Below are 17,752 nucleotides of genomic sequence, written 5' to 3' on the forward strand. Positions count from 1 at the left end.
GTAGCCCGCGGGATCATTGCAGCACTCAAGTCCGACCACCACGTCAATGTGGCAGCTTTAGGTCGGGTTAGCCGTCATTTGGTGGCTTGTGGTTGACACGTTTCATACCGGATTAACCCGTTGTCCTTGATGTCATGTTGCTCAACCTCCACCTCCTCTGGATCATTTGTTTTTCAAATGCCCAACTAATATGCCACCAACTAATTGATATGGGCATAAAAAAGATTGCAGTAAATTGCTAAACTTGCGTTCATTAGCTATGTGCCTGGTTTTACTTTTTTTGAGTCTGTACAGCAGCTGAGAATTATCAGTCCATGATTATGATATAATTGTCTTCGGCAGCCAAAAGGCCTCCAATCTGCAGGTGAATAATCAGAACTGCCACTTTTGTCTCAGGTGATCAATGAATCATTCGTCCAAATATACTTTTAAGTCAGCTAGGACCACAGCGCAGTACATTTGGAAATGGGAGGCCAAAATATTGTCTGCATTCTGGACTTTGACGGAGGAAAATATGTCGGTGGTGAGACGAAATGCTTTCAGGTAATGTTGGTTTTTCTAAGCCTGTAAATATCTGGCCAACTTTGCATACTGCATTCTAAAACGTTGAAATTGCATGTTCCTCAGTTTTACGCCGTTATATACTGCATGAATCTAACTATGATCAGGATGATGTCTTAGTTTAAGCAATATGAGGAATAAACTAATTGACGGTAAAACGAGCAGCACTAATATACCTACAAAACATCCGAATTCAACAACTAGGCCGAAAGGGCTTAGATACAAATAACGTTGTGATAAAAATTCCTTTTGAGTAGAATCTATGTGGTTTAGTTATGCGTGAGACTAACCACCAAATGCATGCATTTTCAAAAAATAGATTCCTCCCACATCTTGAAAATAAACAGGTTGGGTGGCATTGATTTAACCTGCTGTTTCTCTATAATGCGTGGAGTTTTATTAACGGTCTTCTATGTTCTTTCATTTAACAACAACAGAACAACAGAATTGAGAAACATTAGAACAGACATTTTGAGACCCAAAAATAATGGGGTAAGCAGATACGGACGCGCCAATTCCCACATTACGGAAAACTTCTCCAAGGTGTCTTTTAACTAATGACACTATCATTGTAAAACTAGAGGGAAATTGTAGTCCAACCCTGTCCATAAAATGATTCTAGCGATTACTAGACCGGTCAAAATAGAGTCCTCCTTTTAGGAATTGTAAGGATGCAGTATATTAAATTTTACCGAGTCCTCCTACATGGCACGTTGTGTTACTGCTTTGTGTAATATCCTTATTTTCTAATCTTTCTAATCTTTTCAGAAAAGCGAAAATGCAACCTATGTACATTTCTTAGTAATCAGGACAGGGCTGTCAAATTCTTGAGACGAATCTTATTCACAATTATGGATGTTAAAATAAAGCAGTTTACCATTCAGCACACTGCACTTATTAAGAACTTCACTGAAACCGCAACTGCCTCTTATATTGTTCTGATTCATAATACACAATACACTACGGGATCGTTCTTAAAGTTACGGCCCATGCAACACACTAAACTATGTAAAAATTCGTCCTTTCCGTGATATAAAGTATATAGCTGCGGAATTAAGATTGTAGTCTACACCCAGGGATGCATAGTCACACCGGATGCAACTGAGCGGCAATCAACCAAATGTCTGTATATTATACCATCCACACTAACCGCCATTAAAACAGAGGGACTAGCTAGATCCTATGTCTTCCTATTTACATGGGAATTTACACACAGGTTAGCCACTGAGGCACAAGTGTCAATTACCCATCACCAGTAGTTCGTGACCCGTAGTCACCGAGGTTGAGACTTTCTGAAGACCAGGACTGTAGAGCAGTGGCTCACAAATTTATTTTAGCTCACTATCATATCGGCGTACAAATTCACAGGTACCGCATCCACTGAACGTTCATGAAAATTACAAACGACTGAGTTCCAGTGGCATAATTCCTTAAGCTGGCTTGTCAAGCTATCAGAATTGATTAGTTCATACGTTGTTCTTTCAAATGTTCTACCTAATGCGAGCAGAAGTGAAACAGTTGGGTTTTCACATGAATATGGTTAACGCAACTACAAGAATTCCCAACCATATAAAAGTGTCTTAGTGCAACACCTGACTTGGCGGTGGAAACAATGAAACGAATTGCTGCTAACAGCAATAAATCAAAGAAGAATGGCACAAATTACTTTAATGGTTTTTGTTAGCGAGGCAACTTCCTGTTCCGCTAGCTCCTTATTCTTTTTTTCGTCCTCACTAGCCATCTGAAGCTCTTTGTTCTGCTTCAAGTAGTCTCTACAGTTAGTTCTTAGTGAAATATGGGATTTAAAGGTTGTTTGCATACTTCAGCTGTGTTACTTCTTCTTCATTTTCCAACAGTTTGTTTTGCAGAACTCTTAGTTCTTCATTGGCTGCTCTGAGTTTTGTCTGAATTACTCCAAAAATGGTCCACATAAACTCACCTCAGTTTCCTCTTTTTCCAGGGCAGACTTAGCTGCCGATGATTTATCAGTTTGCAGTTGTTGTTCCATTCTTTCTTCTTTCATCCGGAGTTGTTCACACTCAGCCTAAAACAACTGAGTCAAGAGATTCCCGCATACTTTTGTCTCATGAAATCTAATCAAAATGTCATCGAGTTTTGTCTTCAAATCTGATTTCACGTTCAATACATCACGTAATTCTTGTTTCAACTGGGTGATTTCCTCTACTTGCCGCATCTTTTGTGGTATTTAGGCAGAAATATTTCAAAATTTTGAAACTAGAAATTACCAAATTTGCCTCATCTAACTTTTTGATTTCGGTGAGAAGTATAATTTCGTCTACAAATGTACGTGAACATGATTGGATAATACTTTTTATATCACAAATTGTATCTCCAATCGTTGTGGTAACCCCGTCTCTACATTGCTTGTTTTTGGAAAACAAATTTTATACCTCTCTTTGAGCAACTTTAGGATACCCATAACTCCAGATTTCAGAACTTGTATGTTTTCTTTCAAAGCGTTTTTCTCTACGGTCGCTTGTTGCCTGAATTCGCCAAATTCTGACTGGGCAAGCTTCACTTCGTCTTGTACATTCGACAGTTCAGTGGTTAGCATATTAATTTGTAAAGTCTTTTCTTCATCGAGCACTTTAGATTTTGCAATTTTACTTTCCTTCTCTTCCAGAAGTCTTTCAGAAACTTCCAGTTTCTTTTCGACGTCCTTTAACCGACTAGTTTCCTCCTTCAGCTGTTCTTCAAGAAATGTCTTTGCTTCCTTTATGAGTAAGTAAATTTGTCGCTAAAAACGTACCTCTAGCACGCGGACATATTGCTCTTTATTTTCAATGTGTTCCTTGTCCCTCGTCGAGTCAATGAGCAATTTTGAGTTTATGATTTTTTGTTCCACTAAACCATCAGTATAAATTATCTATTCTTACCATTTTCTGTGCTCAAAAAGTCTATCTCCCTCATTAAACATATTAATTCTTTGTCTGTTTGCTGTCTTTCTCCGTTATGTTGCTCAACCTGTTGAGATGGTCTTCAAAAGCCCGAGACTTACCAGAGTGTCCATGGTCACTTTGTATTTTTCAATTTCCGTCTCAAGGTTTTTTATATATTCAACATTTTCTTTTGCTTTACCCATATATTTTTTTGTAAACATCCTCACCTGTTTCTTCCAAAGCCTTCCTTTGTCTTGTACACTGAGTTGAATGCTGGGTCAACTCATTGTGCAAACTATTATACAGTTTTTTCAGCTCAAGATACTTCTGCTTCATATCCGTGTTATTTTCACAAACTAGAACAATTACTCGAAAATCGGACAGAATACCTTCATTCTTTATTTCATTAAAACTATTAAACTTGTCGCGCAGGCATGCCGTCATGTGTTCGATCGATATCATCCTGAAAATATATATTGACAAAACAAACACATATTCACTTCTCCCCTATTTTGTTCCTCATTTCCAGTTCATTTTTGTATTTCAGACTGACATTTTCTAGGTTCATCTGAAAAATTCATGCCAATTTTCTGGGCATTACTTGTAATTCCAAGTTCGATTTTCGCAAATTCTCTATTGTGGACTCAGCTCTTGATATTTCCGTATTCTTGGCATTCGATATACAAAAATTGTAGTTCTCCTACCTTCTCGTTCAGCCTTAATTCAGCAGCGACTTTCCATCTTCTAGTTCTGTCTAGCTCGCTTTTTAGTGTTTTGTAAAGCATACGGAGTCTGTAAAAAGTGGGATAAAGCAAACAGTGAGATACTTTGTATCTTCATGTATGTCCTCGAGCTCCAACTTCTCATCGCTCCGTGTGTCCATTATGGGAGAACGGTGGTCTGGCGTGCCCGGTTCGGTTGAGCTTACATCGCTTTGAATGCAGGGAGACTTGACGTCTTCATCGACTTTTCCAGCAGTATCAGGGGATCTCATTTTATCCTCCTCTTTAAAATTCCTCAAAAATTTCACCATCGGAGATGCGGATGCTGTTGGCCTTTTCGAAGGCGGAGGTGATTTTTGAATTTCTAATAAATTTGTGTCCAGTTGAGCCACTTGGACATCTCTTTGAGGAAATTGTGCTACTCTCATTCGAATATTTGTGCTGAGCTTAGGGACACTTGTTGGAGTACTGTTCCCTTGAAATCGCTTGATACTCTCCATATATTGGTTGCTTTTGGGCCATTCGCAGTCATGGAGACTATCAGTCGGAGAATTTGAAGACTCAAGCATGAAGGAATTCGACGGAAAATAATCATCCTCCTCATCTATGTCACATGAATTGCTTCCGCTTGTATCATCAAGTCCACCCCATAGTAGAGTTTCTTTTATGGGTGTCCTTTGGAATGTCCTCTCTGTTACAGTGGATGCTTTAAGCGTTTCAGTATCCTTCCGAAACTGCTTGAAAAGATTCGTCTTCATCAGCATTCCGTTGTGCGCGGAATCTCCGAACAGACTTGAATAAATTTCCGCATATGTTTTCGCGCAGGGTATTCAGTTCAATAAGCAACAATCTAAATTTATTCTCGGACCAGATAAGCCATGAAGTAAGACTTTACCTCGCTGCTCGTCTGCGTAGGTTCAGGAGTGATCCCGCCTTTGGATGTAGGCCGTTCATCTGTAAGAACCCTTTACTAGTATTACATCGGGGAAAGCAACTGCCACCAGAACTTCCACGAAATCGTGACTGTGATTAACTGCATATTCTGATGGGATCCCAGTGATGGTTCGGTCAACTCACCTGAAGCCATAGGGACATATTTCAGAAAAACGTGGCGAAAAATGTAGTTAGCTAGTCACTACATATGCCTGTGGCCACAGGCAACCGGCGAAACCGTAATCAGCATGGGTGCAGAGGGTGGTGACATTATTCGGCGTTTGGTGCATTCTGAAGAAGTCCAACTCTAGTGACATTAGCGCGCTAAGCTACGTCGAGGAAATGTATTTTTCCATAATTTTGACTAAAGAAGGTTGAAAGCCGGCTGGAAGTTTTTTCCGCAAGTCAAGAAGAACTTTCATTACCGTACCCAAGCCTCGGTGGTTTTATGAAAACAAACATTCCCTGGCCTTTGCCGACCCATCCGAACACCGGAGAAGCTGCCAGATACTTGGCACACTATGACCAGCCATACATCCTAATTCTAGTAGGGCCTAAACGCACCATCGAACTTTCACATGTGCTATTGATCTCCATTGCACAGATTTTCACCATACGCCGCGCGGTGCCAAGGGTCTCCGCTTAATTTTAATACGATGTTAATGGTACTCCAGAATGAGGCGTAAATCGGAAAAAAATAACGGGAACAGTAATTTCGGGTTATTTCTCGTGACGGCTTTTATCAAGCCATATGGGCACAATGAGCTGCGCCAGAACACTGGATAATCAGCTAAAAATATGCGTCAACCGGCATGTGCGCATATAGACCTCGGTTAAATTTGCGCTAACTCATCCCAGAAGCTGGGAGTCATTTGCACTGAATTCCCAACAATTTTGTAGGCATTTCGAAAAAATGGGTGCGAGGTTTACATATCTCCTCCCAGCAGCCGATGACAGTCAGGTAAATATATATAAGTGAACATTCTTGGTGCTAACCCTCGTGACCCACTGACTCGCAACTTTCTATAGGGTGCATTCTTCGAACTGCCATTTACTTCCGATCGTTCTTGCGGCCTCGTCACTGTCATTTGTTTTCACGTCATTTGGTCAGACCTACGTTCTCGCGGCTTGGCTCCTGCGATCATCATCTTTCGACGTTTGGGCCTACTCTCCAACCGGTCGCCTCCACTGCGATGCACCTGGCCCTCAGTTGCATACAGGCGTGGTCTATGCACCTACATTGGTGGACCTGTATATTCAGAAAATGGGCCTGTATGTCTTCAAAAGGGTTTTTCCGTGTTAATCTGTTCTCGTTGGTTTTTCAACATTTACTACCCAATAGACATTTTTAGGCGTAAAATTTCCTCCACATCCCGCACACCACAGGCATTTGGGTGGGCGAAAGTGTACCAATTCATATTGGTTTCCACAAATATGCACGGGCTCTGCGACTACGGGATTTTCATATTTCAATTCGTAATGCAAGTTCTGCCCATGTGCGCGCAAAATTATTAGAGGCGATTTTGCGTCTCTCCGGCAATTTCATTTGAGACACATTATTTAGAATATACGTCGAGCTGAAAATGTTAGAGAATGCTACCAATCTCCTTATCTATGTGGAGAGGATCAGGCACAATGTCCCATGTTTCTTGATATGAACGAATTCGTCTGCCACTATTTGATAACAGGTAATAGGTACCCCAGAAGGGCCCCCTTACGCGTAATAAAGTCAGCTTGGCACTCTAAGAATGTCGCAATGAGTAGTACTTGAAATGTACTGAATGTTTTTGATATCGACCAGATTTTGTAAGGCGTGCGCTGCATTGGTTGAAGGGGAGGTTTTATGTGACTATGTAAGTGGGGGTATACGCACGTCATCTGAAGTTGCTTGTATACCCGCGTAAACAGCTTTCAGTCGACTGCTGATGGCTGTTTAGCCGTCGTCAGATCAGTGAAGAATTATTTCAGGATTGTGATCGTTTTCACCAGTTGTTGAAGAGCCGACAATCATTTCGCATGGAAATCGTATTATGGTGCAGAAAACGAGTTTGTAAGTTTTCCGAACAGTATTGCGTATACGAAGAGGAATAAACAGGAGTGGTTCTGAACAGTACATGCTATGAATGGCGAATGGCGACGCTTTAGGGGCAATTGAAACGTTCTATCACGCCGTTGGCATGATCGATGAGTAGGATTGGAATTTCCTCCCAAGCTTCCAGGGTCGGATTTCTTGTTGTTTTTCAGCTGCCACCGTTTACCCAAAAAGCATAGGCAAAAATGGGCGTGGCAATTCCCCTTAAGCTTTAAGCCCGAGACTAGCCTGCTAGCACCAGGACGCACACGAGAAGCGCCTAAAATTCTTTGAACTGGACAAAAGATATAGCGTAAACAACCGTCTAGGGAAAGGTATTCTGCGCCTGAAAGTCTTCTCATCATGTTCCCGCCACGCTAGTTGGTTCAGTGTGAGAAAAACCAACTTTCGTTCAGGCAGGGGACAAGTAAATATTAGATCGCCACAAACGCGAAGATACCCAAGGTGAAGGAGGTCGAGGACCGCAGAACATATTTCATACTGAACGACTTCATGGGGGCGACCATTTTTGTAGCAGCTCTTTGGGCACGATCAATTATTATTACGTCATTTTTACGTTCCGTGTAGACAACCTGGTTGACATATTCAAGGGGAAGACTGATGAATGAGTACATGGAGTTCACTGAGAATAATACGGGAGAAAGTGCACCGGATCATCCGTAGAACGACGAATGCCTTTTGAGGCGTTTCCCCATGGTGCTTTGGGAAGGACTGAATTGAAGAGGACCAATTACTTTAATCTTTCTGGTGACTTGTAATTTTCTCTGGTCCCTTCTCATAATGCATTTCAGAGGCATTTGCGAAGCCACCACCAAATGACACATGGACGAATTTCCCATCACTCGGATGAAGGTGCCAGGAAAGAGATCAGTTCATTACCGCGTTTACATCCATTTGAAAGGTACTGGCTTTGAAAAATGGGGCTTTATTTCGTCCTCAAAACGTGTGCACGGTCATAGAAGCAAACCTGGAAGGTCATTGGCGTAGATCAGAAACAGCAGTGGCGCCAAAACGTAGCCTTGAGGAACTGCAATGGAGGTCGGTGCTGGAGAAGAGTAGGTCTAGTGCTCTATTTTATGCAGACGCCTGATTTTTACGTGAATTTTCTCCTGGAGTCCCATAAAACTCGACTGTGTAGAGCAGTGTGAGGTGTAAGACTCGATCGAATGCTTTCAAGAAGTCCTCAAATACGGCATTAATTATGAGGACATCATGTTTAGCTTGGGTGAAATTGTCCATAAACATTTAACACATTAACGTTCACGAATGCTGTGCTGAATTATATGCTATGGTTTGGAAGCTTTCCGTACCATGTAGCCGCATTGGTGGAAAGGTGATGACGTGAATATTAGCCCTCTACCGTTGTTAATCGTAATGAGTTCTGCGGATGCAGGAGTAGCATGAGTGCCTTATAGTGCTTCGAACTGGGTTCAAGAAGGAGCGTGGACAACCGGTGGGAGAAGGCCGTATCACGCAGCTAATACCCGAAACGATGGAAATTTTGCCTAATGAATATGCTCGCTCTGAGCTTGATAATCTCCTTACTAAACCCCCGCCCTCTGGCTGCTGTGGCAACGGTGAAAAACCTGTCGGGCAAGTTCTGTTCAAGCAGAGCATGAGTAAGAACTAGGTCCGATCGGAGGTAACGATACTCCAAAGGATAGGGGTCCAGAATCGCGAGACGCGTTTTGTAGTCCACGGACCTAAGGCCAGCAACCATTTCTGTAGTGGCTCACTAGACACACTCAATGAGGGTGACATTTTTCGGGCGTCCTGAGTAGGTAAATTGGTTGGCTTACTCAAGGAGCAGTCCGACCTAGGCCACATAAGGCATTATTATTTGTAAGTCCATGCAAATAATACAGGAGAAGAGGCGCCGAATCACCCACAAATTAACGAACGACTTTTGGGCCCATGTCCTCTGGTGCGGTTAGAAGGACACGTTTCGCGAGACTTAGATGACCAAATTCCTTTTGCTTCTATCCTAATGATGTTTTCTGGCCCTTTTCCACAATGCATGACAAAGCCATTCGCCGAGTCTCCTCGAAATCACATACGGACGCACTTTTCGACATTCAGAGGAAGATGCCAGCTCAATGACCAGTTCTTTGCAGCGTCTACATCCATTTGGAGGGCACTGGTACTGAAGATCCAGGACTTCTAGTCGTCCGCAAAAACCACACACGGAATTGCGACATATATATCGATGTATATCAGAAACAACAGTGGTACAAAACACAGCCTTGGGGAACTCCAATGGAGATCGGCCCTGGAGAAAAGAAGGTCAAGTCTCTTTCCGTTCAGAATGATCTGTCCGACGGGAACGCCTTCATCCAGTGTAAAATTCTCCCTTGAATCTTGTAAGACTTGAGTGTGTGGAGCAGCGGGACGTGTGGGACCCAATCAAATGTTTTTGAGAAGTCTGAAAATATGGCATCCAATATGAGTCCCTCGTCCTTGACTTGGGTTAAGCTGTTCATAAACACGAGCATGTTTGTCACGCAAGAGCGGCTTGGGGGAACTCCGTGTTGGGCTGGGGATATCAAGATTGTTGGAAGTAAGGTTATCTAGGATAGCTCGCTTCAGAATGCGTTCCATCACCTTGCACGGCACGCTAGTGAGGCTTATAGGCCTATGGCTGCCAGACGATAGTCGGTCACCAGTTTTGTAGATTGGTGTGACAATCGCTTCCTTCCAAGCAGAGAGAAGGCGGACTTCGTCAGGCGACTGACGAAACACCAGGTATAGATGATTTGCCAGTGTAGATGACGTTTCCTTCAAGATATTTAGATGGACCTAATTGGGCCCTAACGAGCAGAATGGATAGATCTTGTGCAAGAGTGGACGAATGTCCTCCACCGTCAAGGCCAAGTCGGTTAGAGGCTGCCCGTATTTAGTCCTTGACAAGAGTGGATGTGACGATGGCGCTGGGGCTGGGGCCGAATATAGACTTGCATAGTGTTTTCTGTAAACCTCGGATACAACTGTTGGGTCACTCACGGGTTCTCCATTCCCGTATCTCAAGGAGAACTTGGAAAGCTTGTTTCTGTGGATATGTCTCATGTATTTGAACAGTCTGTTTTTGTTTTTTCGAGCGAGGTCGAGAATGGTGGCTTGTTTTCTTATGTTCCATCTGTGAACCGCTAACTTACAGTGGTTCCGCAGTCTACAAAATTCCAGCCCATTTTCTGTGTTTCTTGTAAACAACTTTTTTCGAAAAAATATTGGGAAATCCTTCCCAGCAGACGCTGAATCCTTTCAGGCAACCTGGGTCTCATCCGACTGCGTGCTGGTTTTTCTGGGACGAACATCGCGTCAGCCTCGTAAACTTTTTGGACAGTGTTCCTATACAAGTCTTCCACTGAAGCTGGTCCCAGTTTAACTTGTTCAAGAAAGATGCGCATTCCTAAGTATGCACGGCAGAGGTTTCCGGGTTTCTGGCCCAATAGAAGATGAAGTCAAAGGTCAGGACAAAGTGATCGCTACGTACCAGTGGACCGGTAATTATAACTTTATCAACGAAGTGTCTTCCGTTAGTAATAACCAAATCCATGAGGGATGGTAGAAGGCCTGCGCGGTATCTGGTGTGTGCAACGATATGTTGAGTTCACGCGCTCTGTTGATCGATTTAATTAGCGCCACTGCAAAGAGTTCGCTTGATTTGACGCGCTGGAGCTACATCTAGGAGGCCTTTGGAGAGTTGAAGTCACCTACCAGCCGGAGATGAGTGAAGTTATAGCTAGAAGAGAGTTGCTCAAGGGTCAATATGAGGAACCGCTTATACTCAGGGGGACTCGAGGGGCTAGGGTGGACTAAATGGAGAAGGAGAATCGGACCCGCGCAGCGAGATTTGGACCCACAGTGCACTGCAAAAAGGTACAGAAGTGGTAACAGAGAAGACCATCTGGATGGACAGGACCTTATGTAGGCACAGAGCAACCCCGCATTACAATCAGATGATATAAAGGCCAAAACGAGAGGTTTATGTTCGATATAAATTGTAGAGTTTCCACTATCAGGGATGTGCAGGAGAGGCTTGAAAGCTAATCAGCTCAAATTGAGCATCCTCCCAAGTTTTCGAAGATTGTCGTTTACGAGACAAGGGCCGGAGTGTTTGTGATTTCGACCATTTATTGAAGAATCGCACCATCAAAGATTTCTGATGCGTCCGGTTTCAAGCCAAGCTGACATGCAGGACCTGTCCTCAAATTGTTCGGGTTGGAGATTCAAGGAAGGCGATTCGATGGAATTGGAAGCGGTAGTAGAATAGTCAACGAGTCATCCCATTGTAAGGTTTTCCTTTTCGCAGACGGTATACAAATCACGTACATATTCTCCTCCTCTGCACAAGCCCTTGCCTTTCACCAGATTAAGCGAGACTTAGATTCACTGACTCGCTGGTCAAAGGACTGTGGTCAAGTCTTCCCATCAACGAAACCCTACATAGTTTTCTGTTGCTGCCCTCTCTTGACTGATGCTTTCACAGTTAATGGAGATCCTATCGCTCGTTCTACGGAAATTCATTATCTCGACCTAATGCTCCTGCATCCTTAGGTTTTCCCAGCAGGTGCAGTTTCAGGTTTCCAGAGCTCGCCGGCTCAGTTTTTCGGTACAGCGCTTCTGTCACCTTCCAGACACACTTGTTGCCATTTTCAAGCCATGCGTTTTTTTTGAGACTAAACTTGCCGTGTTCTCCCAATTCGGACTATCCCATCTCCACCTCCACTTTTGCTTGTTATGACTCCGGCCATTTACCCAACCGCCCAAGGTCACTCATGGCCAGCAATGGTTTTGCAGTTTTAGTTCATGGCAGCCAACGGAGTCACTGAATTACTCGGACCTCATGCCTATTGTTCACTACAGGTTGCGAGTGAAACATATTATTATTGTTATTGTTTAATCAAGTACCTCCCACTGTTTGTGACATTGTCCCCTTTTCGCGCAGTCAACACTTCCCGCAAATCCCTCAGTAGTGCCCCATTCTGACTGTAAACGCATGATCATGCCAGACGGCATGCCACCCACAAATTGGGAATAAACATTATTATTATTATAAAACCACTCGTGATATTCTGTTTTGCATTCTCCTCCTTTACACCCAAAGTTGAGACTCGCAACCGAAAGGGCCCAATGCGCATTCACGCGAAAGCTGTTCCCGCGGTCCAACCTTCTCTCCTACCGCTATCGCTGTCAATTCCTGTGCCTCGAACAACTGTGGCCCAGACGGTTCAAGATAAATCTAGCTCTCTCACACGGTCTGCCGCACAAAGACGCCATTATAGCAGAGGTTTGACCAAACGTAAACTCACGTCCTCGCTACGGAATTTCTAACGGCTGCAAACTCATAGTGTGTCCTCCAGTTCATACACACCTACGCCACTAATACTTTCTGGTTTGTAACCATCGAATCTGGATCAGCTTTCCTGATCAGCTGCAAAGCATCAGGCAGCAGCATACCTTTTCTCAGACTGCAGACAAATTCCTCACCTGTGAATCTGCTGCAACCTTATCCCAATACCCAACTATCCGACCCGCTCTGCGAATCGGATTCAGTGCGCATTTGAGCTTAGCGGAGATACAGTTATTGGGCAAGTAAAATATCCTGTTATCATTTCTTCCAAACTCCTCGACTGGCTGTAAGCTAATGTAGGAGTCAAGCGCCTACTTCATTCAAACATGCTGTGTTACTGGCCTGTTACTGACCATTAATTTTTACAGCCAATTGATACCCGGTCCTAGTCAAGTCACCATTCCGGATTAATCTATCAGCTCTGTCTTGTGACTGGTGCCCTCAGTCTAACCCTAACTGACGAAAACCAAACCAAAGTTAGCTTTTTAATTCATTACCAAGGTGCATTCTACGTCTATATATATCCATCTGGTGATTTGCCCCACAGCTCAATAAACACTCACATGCATAACATAGCAGTACGCTTCCGCTTAACATGGTAGCTCACACCAACGCTCGGTTGCCGTTTAGCCAAGGTGCACTCGCCCTGAATATCGCCATTCCGTCCCCACTTTCTCATTGGCACCTGTCATTTCACTGCTTCCCCGGCGACCTGCCTCCGCTAGCGTCTGTTTTCTGTTTGCTTGTTCGAACTGATTAAGCTGTCATTACTGGTCTTGCTCTTCCTCTACCAGAAAATCTTGGTAGCTGGAGTATTTAATAATGCATAAAATGCATTTATGACCGCGTGGGTGGTTTTCCACCTTGTAGATCTGGTAGCATGCTCGAGGAATGAAAAACTCGTGTGGCGGACAGGCACGCACTGCAGGGAGGGTTGCCCTGTCACTTTGCACCATGGTGCGTTCGTATACACGCCAGTCCTATAGTAGCAAGGGTGCGTCGTCCATCGCCCGTGGTTCTGAGCCTGGCTTTCAAACCAAAGAAATTAAAAATGCTGTGCTCTTATTGTTGCTGCTGGTGTTGTACTCAACCAAGCTGAACTGTTTATCTGGCCACGTCATAAGCTGCGGAGTAAAATAACTTGTCATTCGTCTGTCGGAAAAGTGTAACCGGGGTAGCCTGGAGACACTCTGCGGCGCCCATGACCTATGTCGACGAGCATAGCGGTATTTCCTCTTTTCAGAATAGAAACTACACCGCAACAAAAACCTATTGAGTAAACCAAATAAAAAGCACACCTAGCTGCCGCTCCCAGGAGTAGACACACAATATTCATATATAGCGAGATTGCAAACACTCCACTACAAGCATACAAGGCCGGCATCGAAAGTCTCCATCGCTGTCCCCCACATATAGATTAAAACTGAGGGTAGTGCCTCTAGGACTTATGACCATCGCCCTCAAATCAACTTTCCACCTAGACTGCCCTAGTATTGCCTATCTCACCAATAACATCAATTTAAGATGCGGCCAGGCTGCTCGAGTCTCTTGGTCAGGTTTTGTAAAAACATTTTAGACCTTAGCCCCACTGTAGCGTTTTGCTTGCTGTAGTATAGCATATAGCTACCCACTTTGGACATCTCATTTTTAATCGCATTCAAACCACCCATCCAACTCTTTCTAGCTTGATTAGGCCCAACTGAGTTGTAAGCTTGCTGGCATAATCCAACTGGGGCTTACTAGTAACTGATCTGAATTAAACAATGCCATCAGTCCCATCTTCCTCAAAGCGCTTGCTGGGCCCCGATTCACCATCATCCTTGCCCTCATCGTGTCCAAAGAAGAGCCTTGCAGGCGAAAGGCACAACGCTCAATCTAGCCACCCTTCAAGGACGGTCGACATATTGCCCCAGTTGAATTCAGCCGAATCAGTTGTACCAACCGACATTTCCCTTCCTGCCGCACTCGGTAGCTGTCTTCCATCCTCTTTAACAAAAGAATCTCAGTTCCACGCCGACCTAGCAAGTCTCATTGCTCGTGTGCGTCGGATGGAGAGCGAACTGATATCCTGTAGTATAATGCAGCTACTTGTCTGCCTTCTGACTCCTGATGCAGTGTGATCCATCAGATCTTGCGAAACGTCAGTCTTTAATGACATACTCGCTTTGGAGATTATGTCGGCGTATGGAATGCCCTTAAAGTGGTCTTGCTATAGAATACTCCCGGCCACATCCCGATAGAACGCGCAAAAGCCGCGATCTTGACAGCGTGTAACATGCATGACACGGTCCGTACAAGCCGACGGTTGCGAAAGTCGAAACCCCCCTTGCGTTGCCCAATTCAGAGGTGAAGACGATGCAACGCGCCTGGTAACATCTCGGGCCCTTCTGTCCTCGACCCAGACACTCCAGACCATAAAGGTCAAAGCCGCTCACACCAGACTACAAAGACAGCTCACAAGGAACCCACTCTCAAAACTTCCACAGCCGACTATTGATAAACATTAAGCGAGTCCATATTTTGCTCAAAAGTTCCTACCAATAAATGCTCACGATGTGGCTCAGTCGCGGACTACTCATGAAATCAACTCCTCGGAATGTTGCGCAAGTCGTATCACCGATGACACATGTGCACATAGCTGTCGGAGAACACCCAATTCAACCAACGGCTTACCGAATCAGTCAACTGGTCCGGCCTCTTTTAAAATCCCTCCAGTTCTGTCAGACACCCCCGTACCCGACATCAGACTAGCCTGTTCTAAACCGATCGGAATTGCAGCCACCCCCCCAAATGCCGGAGCTAACGCCTTATCCTCCAAAGCTTGATACTGCAGCACGGATCCTCTCCCTTACCTCCATTATCCTGGAATCTCTCCTCACCCAAGCCCGTAATATCGTGATATCAACTTGCGGCCTAATGCTGCACAAATCCCCGTAACTGCCTCCAGCCCTGCATCTCTTGTTCATGACCATGAGCCCTCCACTTCTACCCTTGGACACCTGCCTGTCTCTCCTCTGATCTCACTTGCACCAAAAAAATTTACCGCCGTGAGGACGGACACAGTATCTTACCAACCTATATCCGGCGCTACAATCAAAGATGGGAACACAGTCTCTCGCGCCAGACTCCCTGACCTAATTACACTTCGCCCTTTCCCACCAAAGTGCTCCCACGGGCTCAAACATCTATTATCAAAGCCTGGTATTGTAACGCCTTCGCCTGTGCGAAATCCACGAATTCACACTCTTCACCTACCCGCAGATTCAGAAGATGGCAGGGCCGAAAAACTCTACATTTAACTGCATACCCTCCTCCCAAAGTCATTCAGTGCCCTATACTGAGCCTGATACAGTATCTCCTGCCGTGGGTTCAAACCTGTTTCAACGACGATTTACCCATCTACCACCAGCACTGAATACTCCCTCCCAGACTCGAACCCTGTTTCACAATACCCCACCTCCAGGCACCTAGTCCCCCCAGTACTAAACCTCACTGTGAGTGAGGTTACAAAGTTCCTGCTTAATACCGTTTACTCGCCAATGAGCTTGTCAATAATGTTTTTCAATGCCCGCTCAATACCGCTTAAAATCCATAATCTCCCAGCACGACCAAGTATAATCCGCGTGACTGAAACATGGCACACAGATGAAACTCCTGACATGGCCATCTCAATCCCTGGCTATGATACTTACCCCTCCGATAGGAAAAACTCAAGGGGTGGTGGCTATGCCATCTACTGCGAGTCAGAACTTCGTGCAACCTCATTTGACGATTCTTCCCTGGAAGGGATTTCAGAGACCATTTGGATATCAATAGAGCAGATCAAACGACTTGTACTAGTAGGTTGTATCTATTTACCACCTGCCCCCTGCCCCGCCACTACTGCTGATCTATCCGGTATTATCTCCGCTGCACATGCCATTCCCCAATTGTCTAAATTTCTGTTGGGTGACTTCAACCTGCCAGACATTTCCTGGTCCTCCACCACGGGCCCCGCCAGTTACACCACGTTGCTTGCACAACTTGGTGGGGAGGGCGGGTCTCAAATTGTACGTAGTCCCATTGGTGGCTTACATACTTTGAACCTAATATTCTCCAACGATGGCCATTTGGCTACAGCTGCAGTTGGTCCACGCATCCACGCTGCACCCACCAGATACCGCGCAGGCCAACTACCATCCCTCTTGGATTTGGTCATCACCAACGAAAGACACTTCGTTGATCAGGTAACAATTAACGCTCCACTGGGACATAGCGACCACTGTGTGCTAACCTTTGATTTCATCTGCTATTGGGTCANAGACTTCTGCCGTGCAGACTTCTCAGGAATACGCATCTTCCTTGAACAAGTCACACACGGACCAGCTCCAGTGGAAGAGTTATATAGGACTATTGTCCAGAAAGTTCAAGGGGCTGAAGCGACGTTCGTCCCGAAACAACCGGACGAACCTCAGGCTGCCAAAAAGGATTCGGCGACTACTGGGAAAAAGATTCCAACTGTTTCCCAAAAAGATGACTAAAGGGGATACAGAAGATCAGCTGGCATTTCTTGAAATGCGGAACCGCTGTAAATCGGAAATCCGCCAATGGAACATGGGAAAACAAGCCACCATTCTGGACCTCGCTCGAAAAAACAAAAACGTACTGTTCAAGTACATGAGACATCGCCGCAGAAACAAGCCCTCCGTGTTCTCCTTGAGGGATAGAAACGGAGAAATGACGAATGACCCAACAGTGGTATCTGGGGCTTACAGGCAACACTATGCGTGTCTATACTCAGCCCCAGCGTCCTCGTCACATCCACTCTTGTCTAGGAGAAACTACGAACAGCCTCCGACCGACTTGGTCTTCACGGCGGAGGACATTCGTCAACTCTTTCACCAGATCAACCCATTCTGCGCGTTGGGGCCCGACCAGGTCCATCCAAGGATCCTGAAAGAAAGGTCCTCCACACTGGCAAACCATTTACACTTGGTGTTTCGTCAGTCGCTTGACGAAGGACGACTTCTCTCTGCTGGGAAGGAAACGATTGTCACGCCAATCTATAAAAATGGTGACCAGCTGCCGCCTTGCAGCTACATGCCTATTAGCTTCACTGAGGTGCCGTGCAATGTGTTGGAACGCATTCTGAAGCAAGCTATCCCAGTTCACATTACTTCCAACAATCTGATATCTGCAGCTCAACACGGATTTC

The 17,752-nt window shown here is 44.8% G+C and overlaps 2 protein-coding genes across 2 annotated transcripts in view; one reads left to right on the forward strand and one right to left on the reverse strand.

The window, feature by feature from the left end:
- Positions 1 to 4,947, reverse strand: part of T265_09315 (hypothetical protein) — a gene marked incomplete at both ends in the record, with an annotated part of 31,630 nt that extends 26,683 nt beyond the window's left edge. Inside the window, 9 exons of the mRNA XM_009175344.1 lie at positions 2,228 to 2,345; positions 2,383 to 2,465; positions 2,501 to 2,605; positions 2,639 to 2,755; positions 2,808 to 2,857; positions 2,998 to 3,295; positions 3,332 to 3,426; positions 3,459 to 3,546; positions 4,390 to 4,947. Coding sequence (XP_009173608.1) covers positions 2,228 to 2,345; positions 2,383 to 2,465; positions 2,501 to 2,605; positions 2,639 to 2,755; positions 2,808 to 2,857; positions 2,998 to 3,295; positions 3,332 to 3,426; positions 3,459 to 3,546; positions 4,390 to 4,947 — 1,512 coding nt within the window. The remainder of the gene's footprint in view (positions 1 to 2,227; positions 2,346 to 2,382; positions 2,466 to 2,500; positions 2,606 to 2,638; positions 2,756 to 2,807; positions 2,858 to 2,997; positions 3,296 to 3,331; positions 3,427 to 3,458; positions 3,547 to 4,389) is intronic.
- Positions 1 to 9,563, forward strand: part of T265_09317 (hypothetical protein) — a gene marked incomplete at both ends in the record, with an annotated part of 29,886 nt that extends 20,323 nt beyond the window's left edge. The window contains 2 exons of the mRNA XM_009175346.1: positions 6,228 to 6,388; positions 9,323 to 9,563. Of these exons, the coding sequence (XP_009173610.1) occupies positions 6,228 to 6,388; positions 9,323 to 9,563 (402 nt within the window). The remainder of the gene's footprint in view (positions 1 to 6,227; positions 6,389 to 9,322) is intronic.
- Between the last annotated feature and the right edge of the window lie 8,189 nt (positions 9,564 to 17,752).

Source organism: Opisthorchis viverrini (assembly GCF_000715545.1).
Source record: "Opisthorchis viverrini unplaced genomic scaffold opera_v5_273, whole genome shotgun sequence".
Classification (NCBI taxonomy): Eukaryota; Metazoa; Platyhelminthes; class Trematoda; order Opisthorchiida; family Opisthorchiidae; genus Opisthorchis; species Opisthorchis viverrini.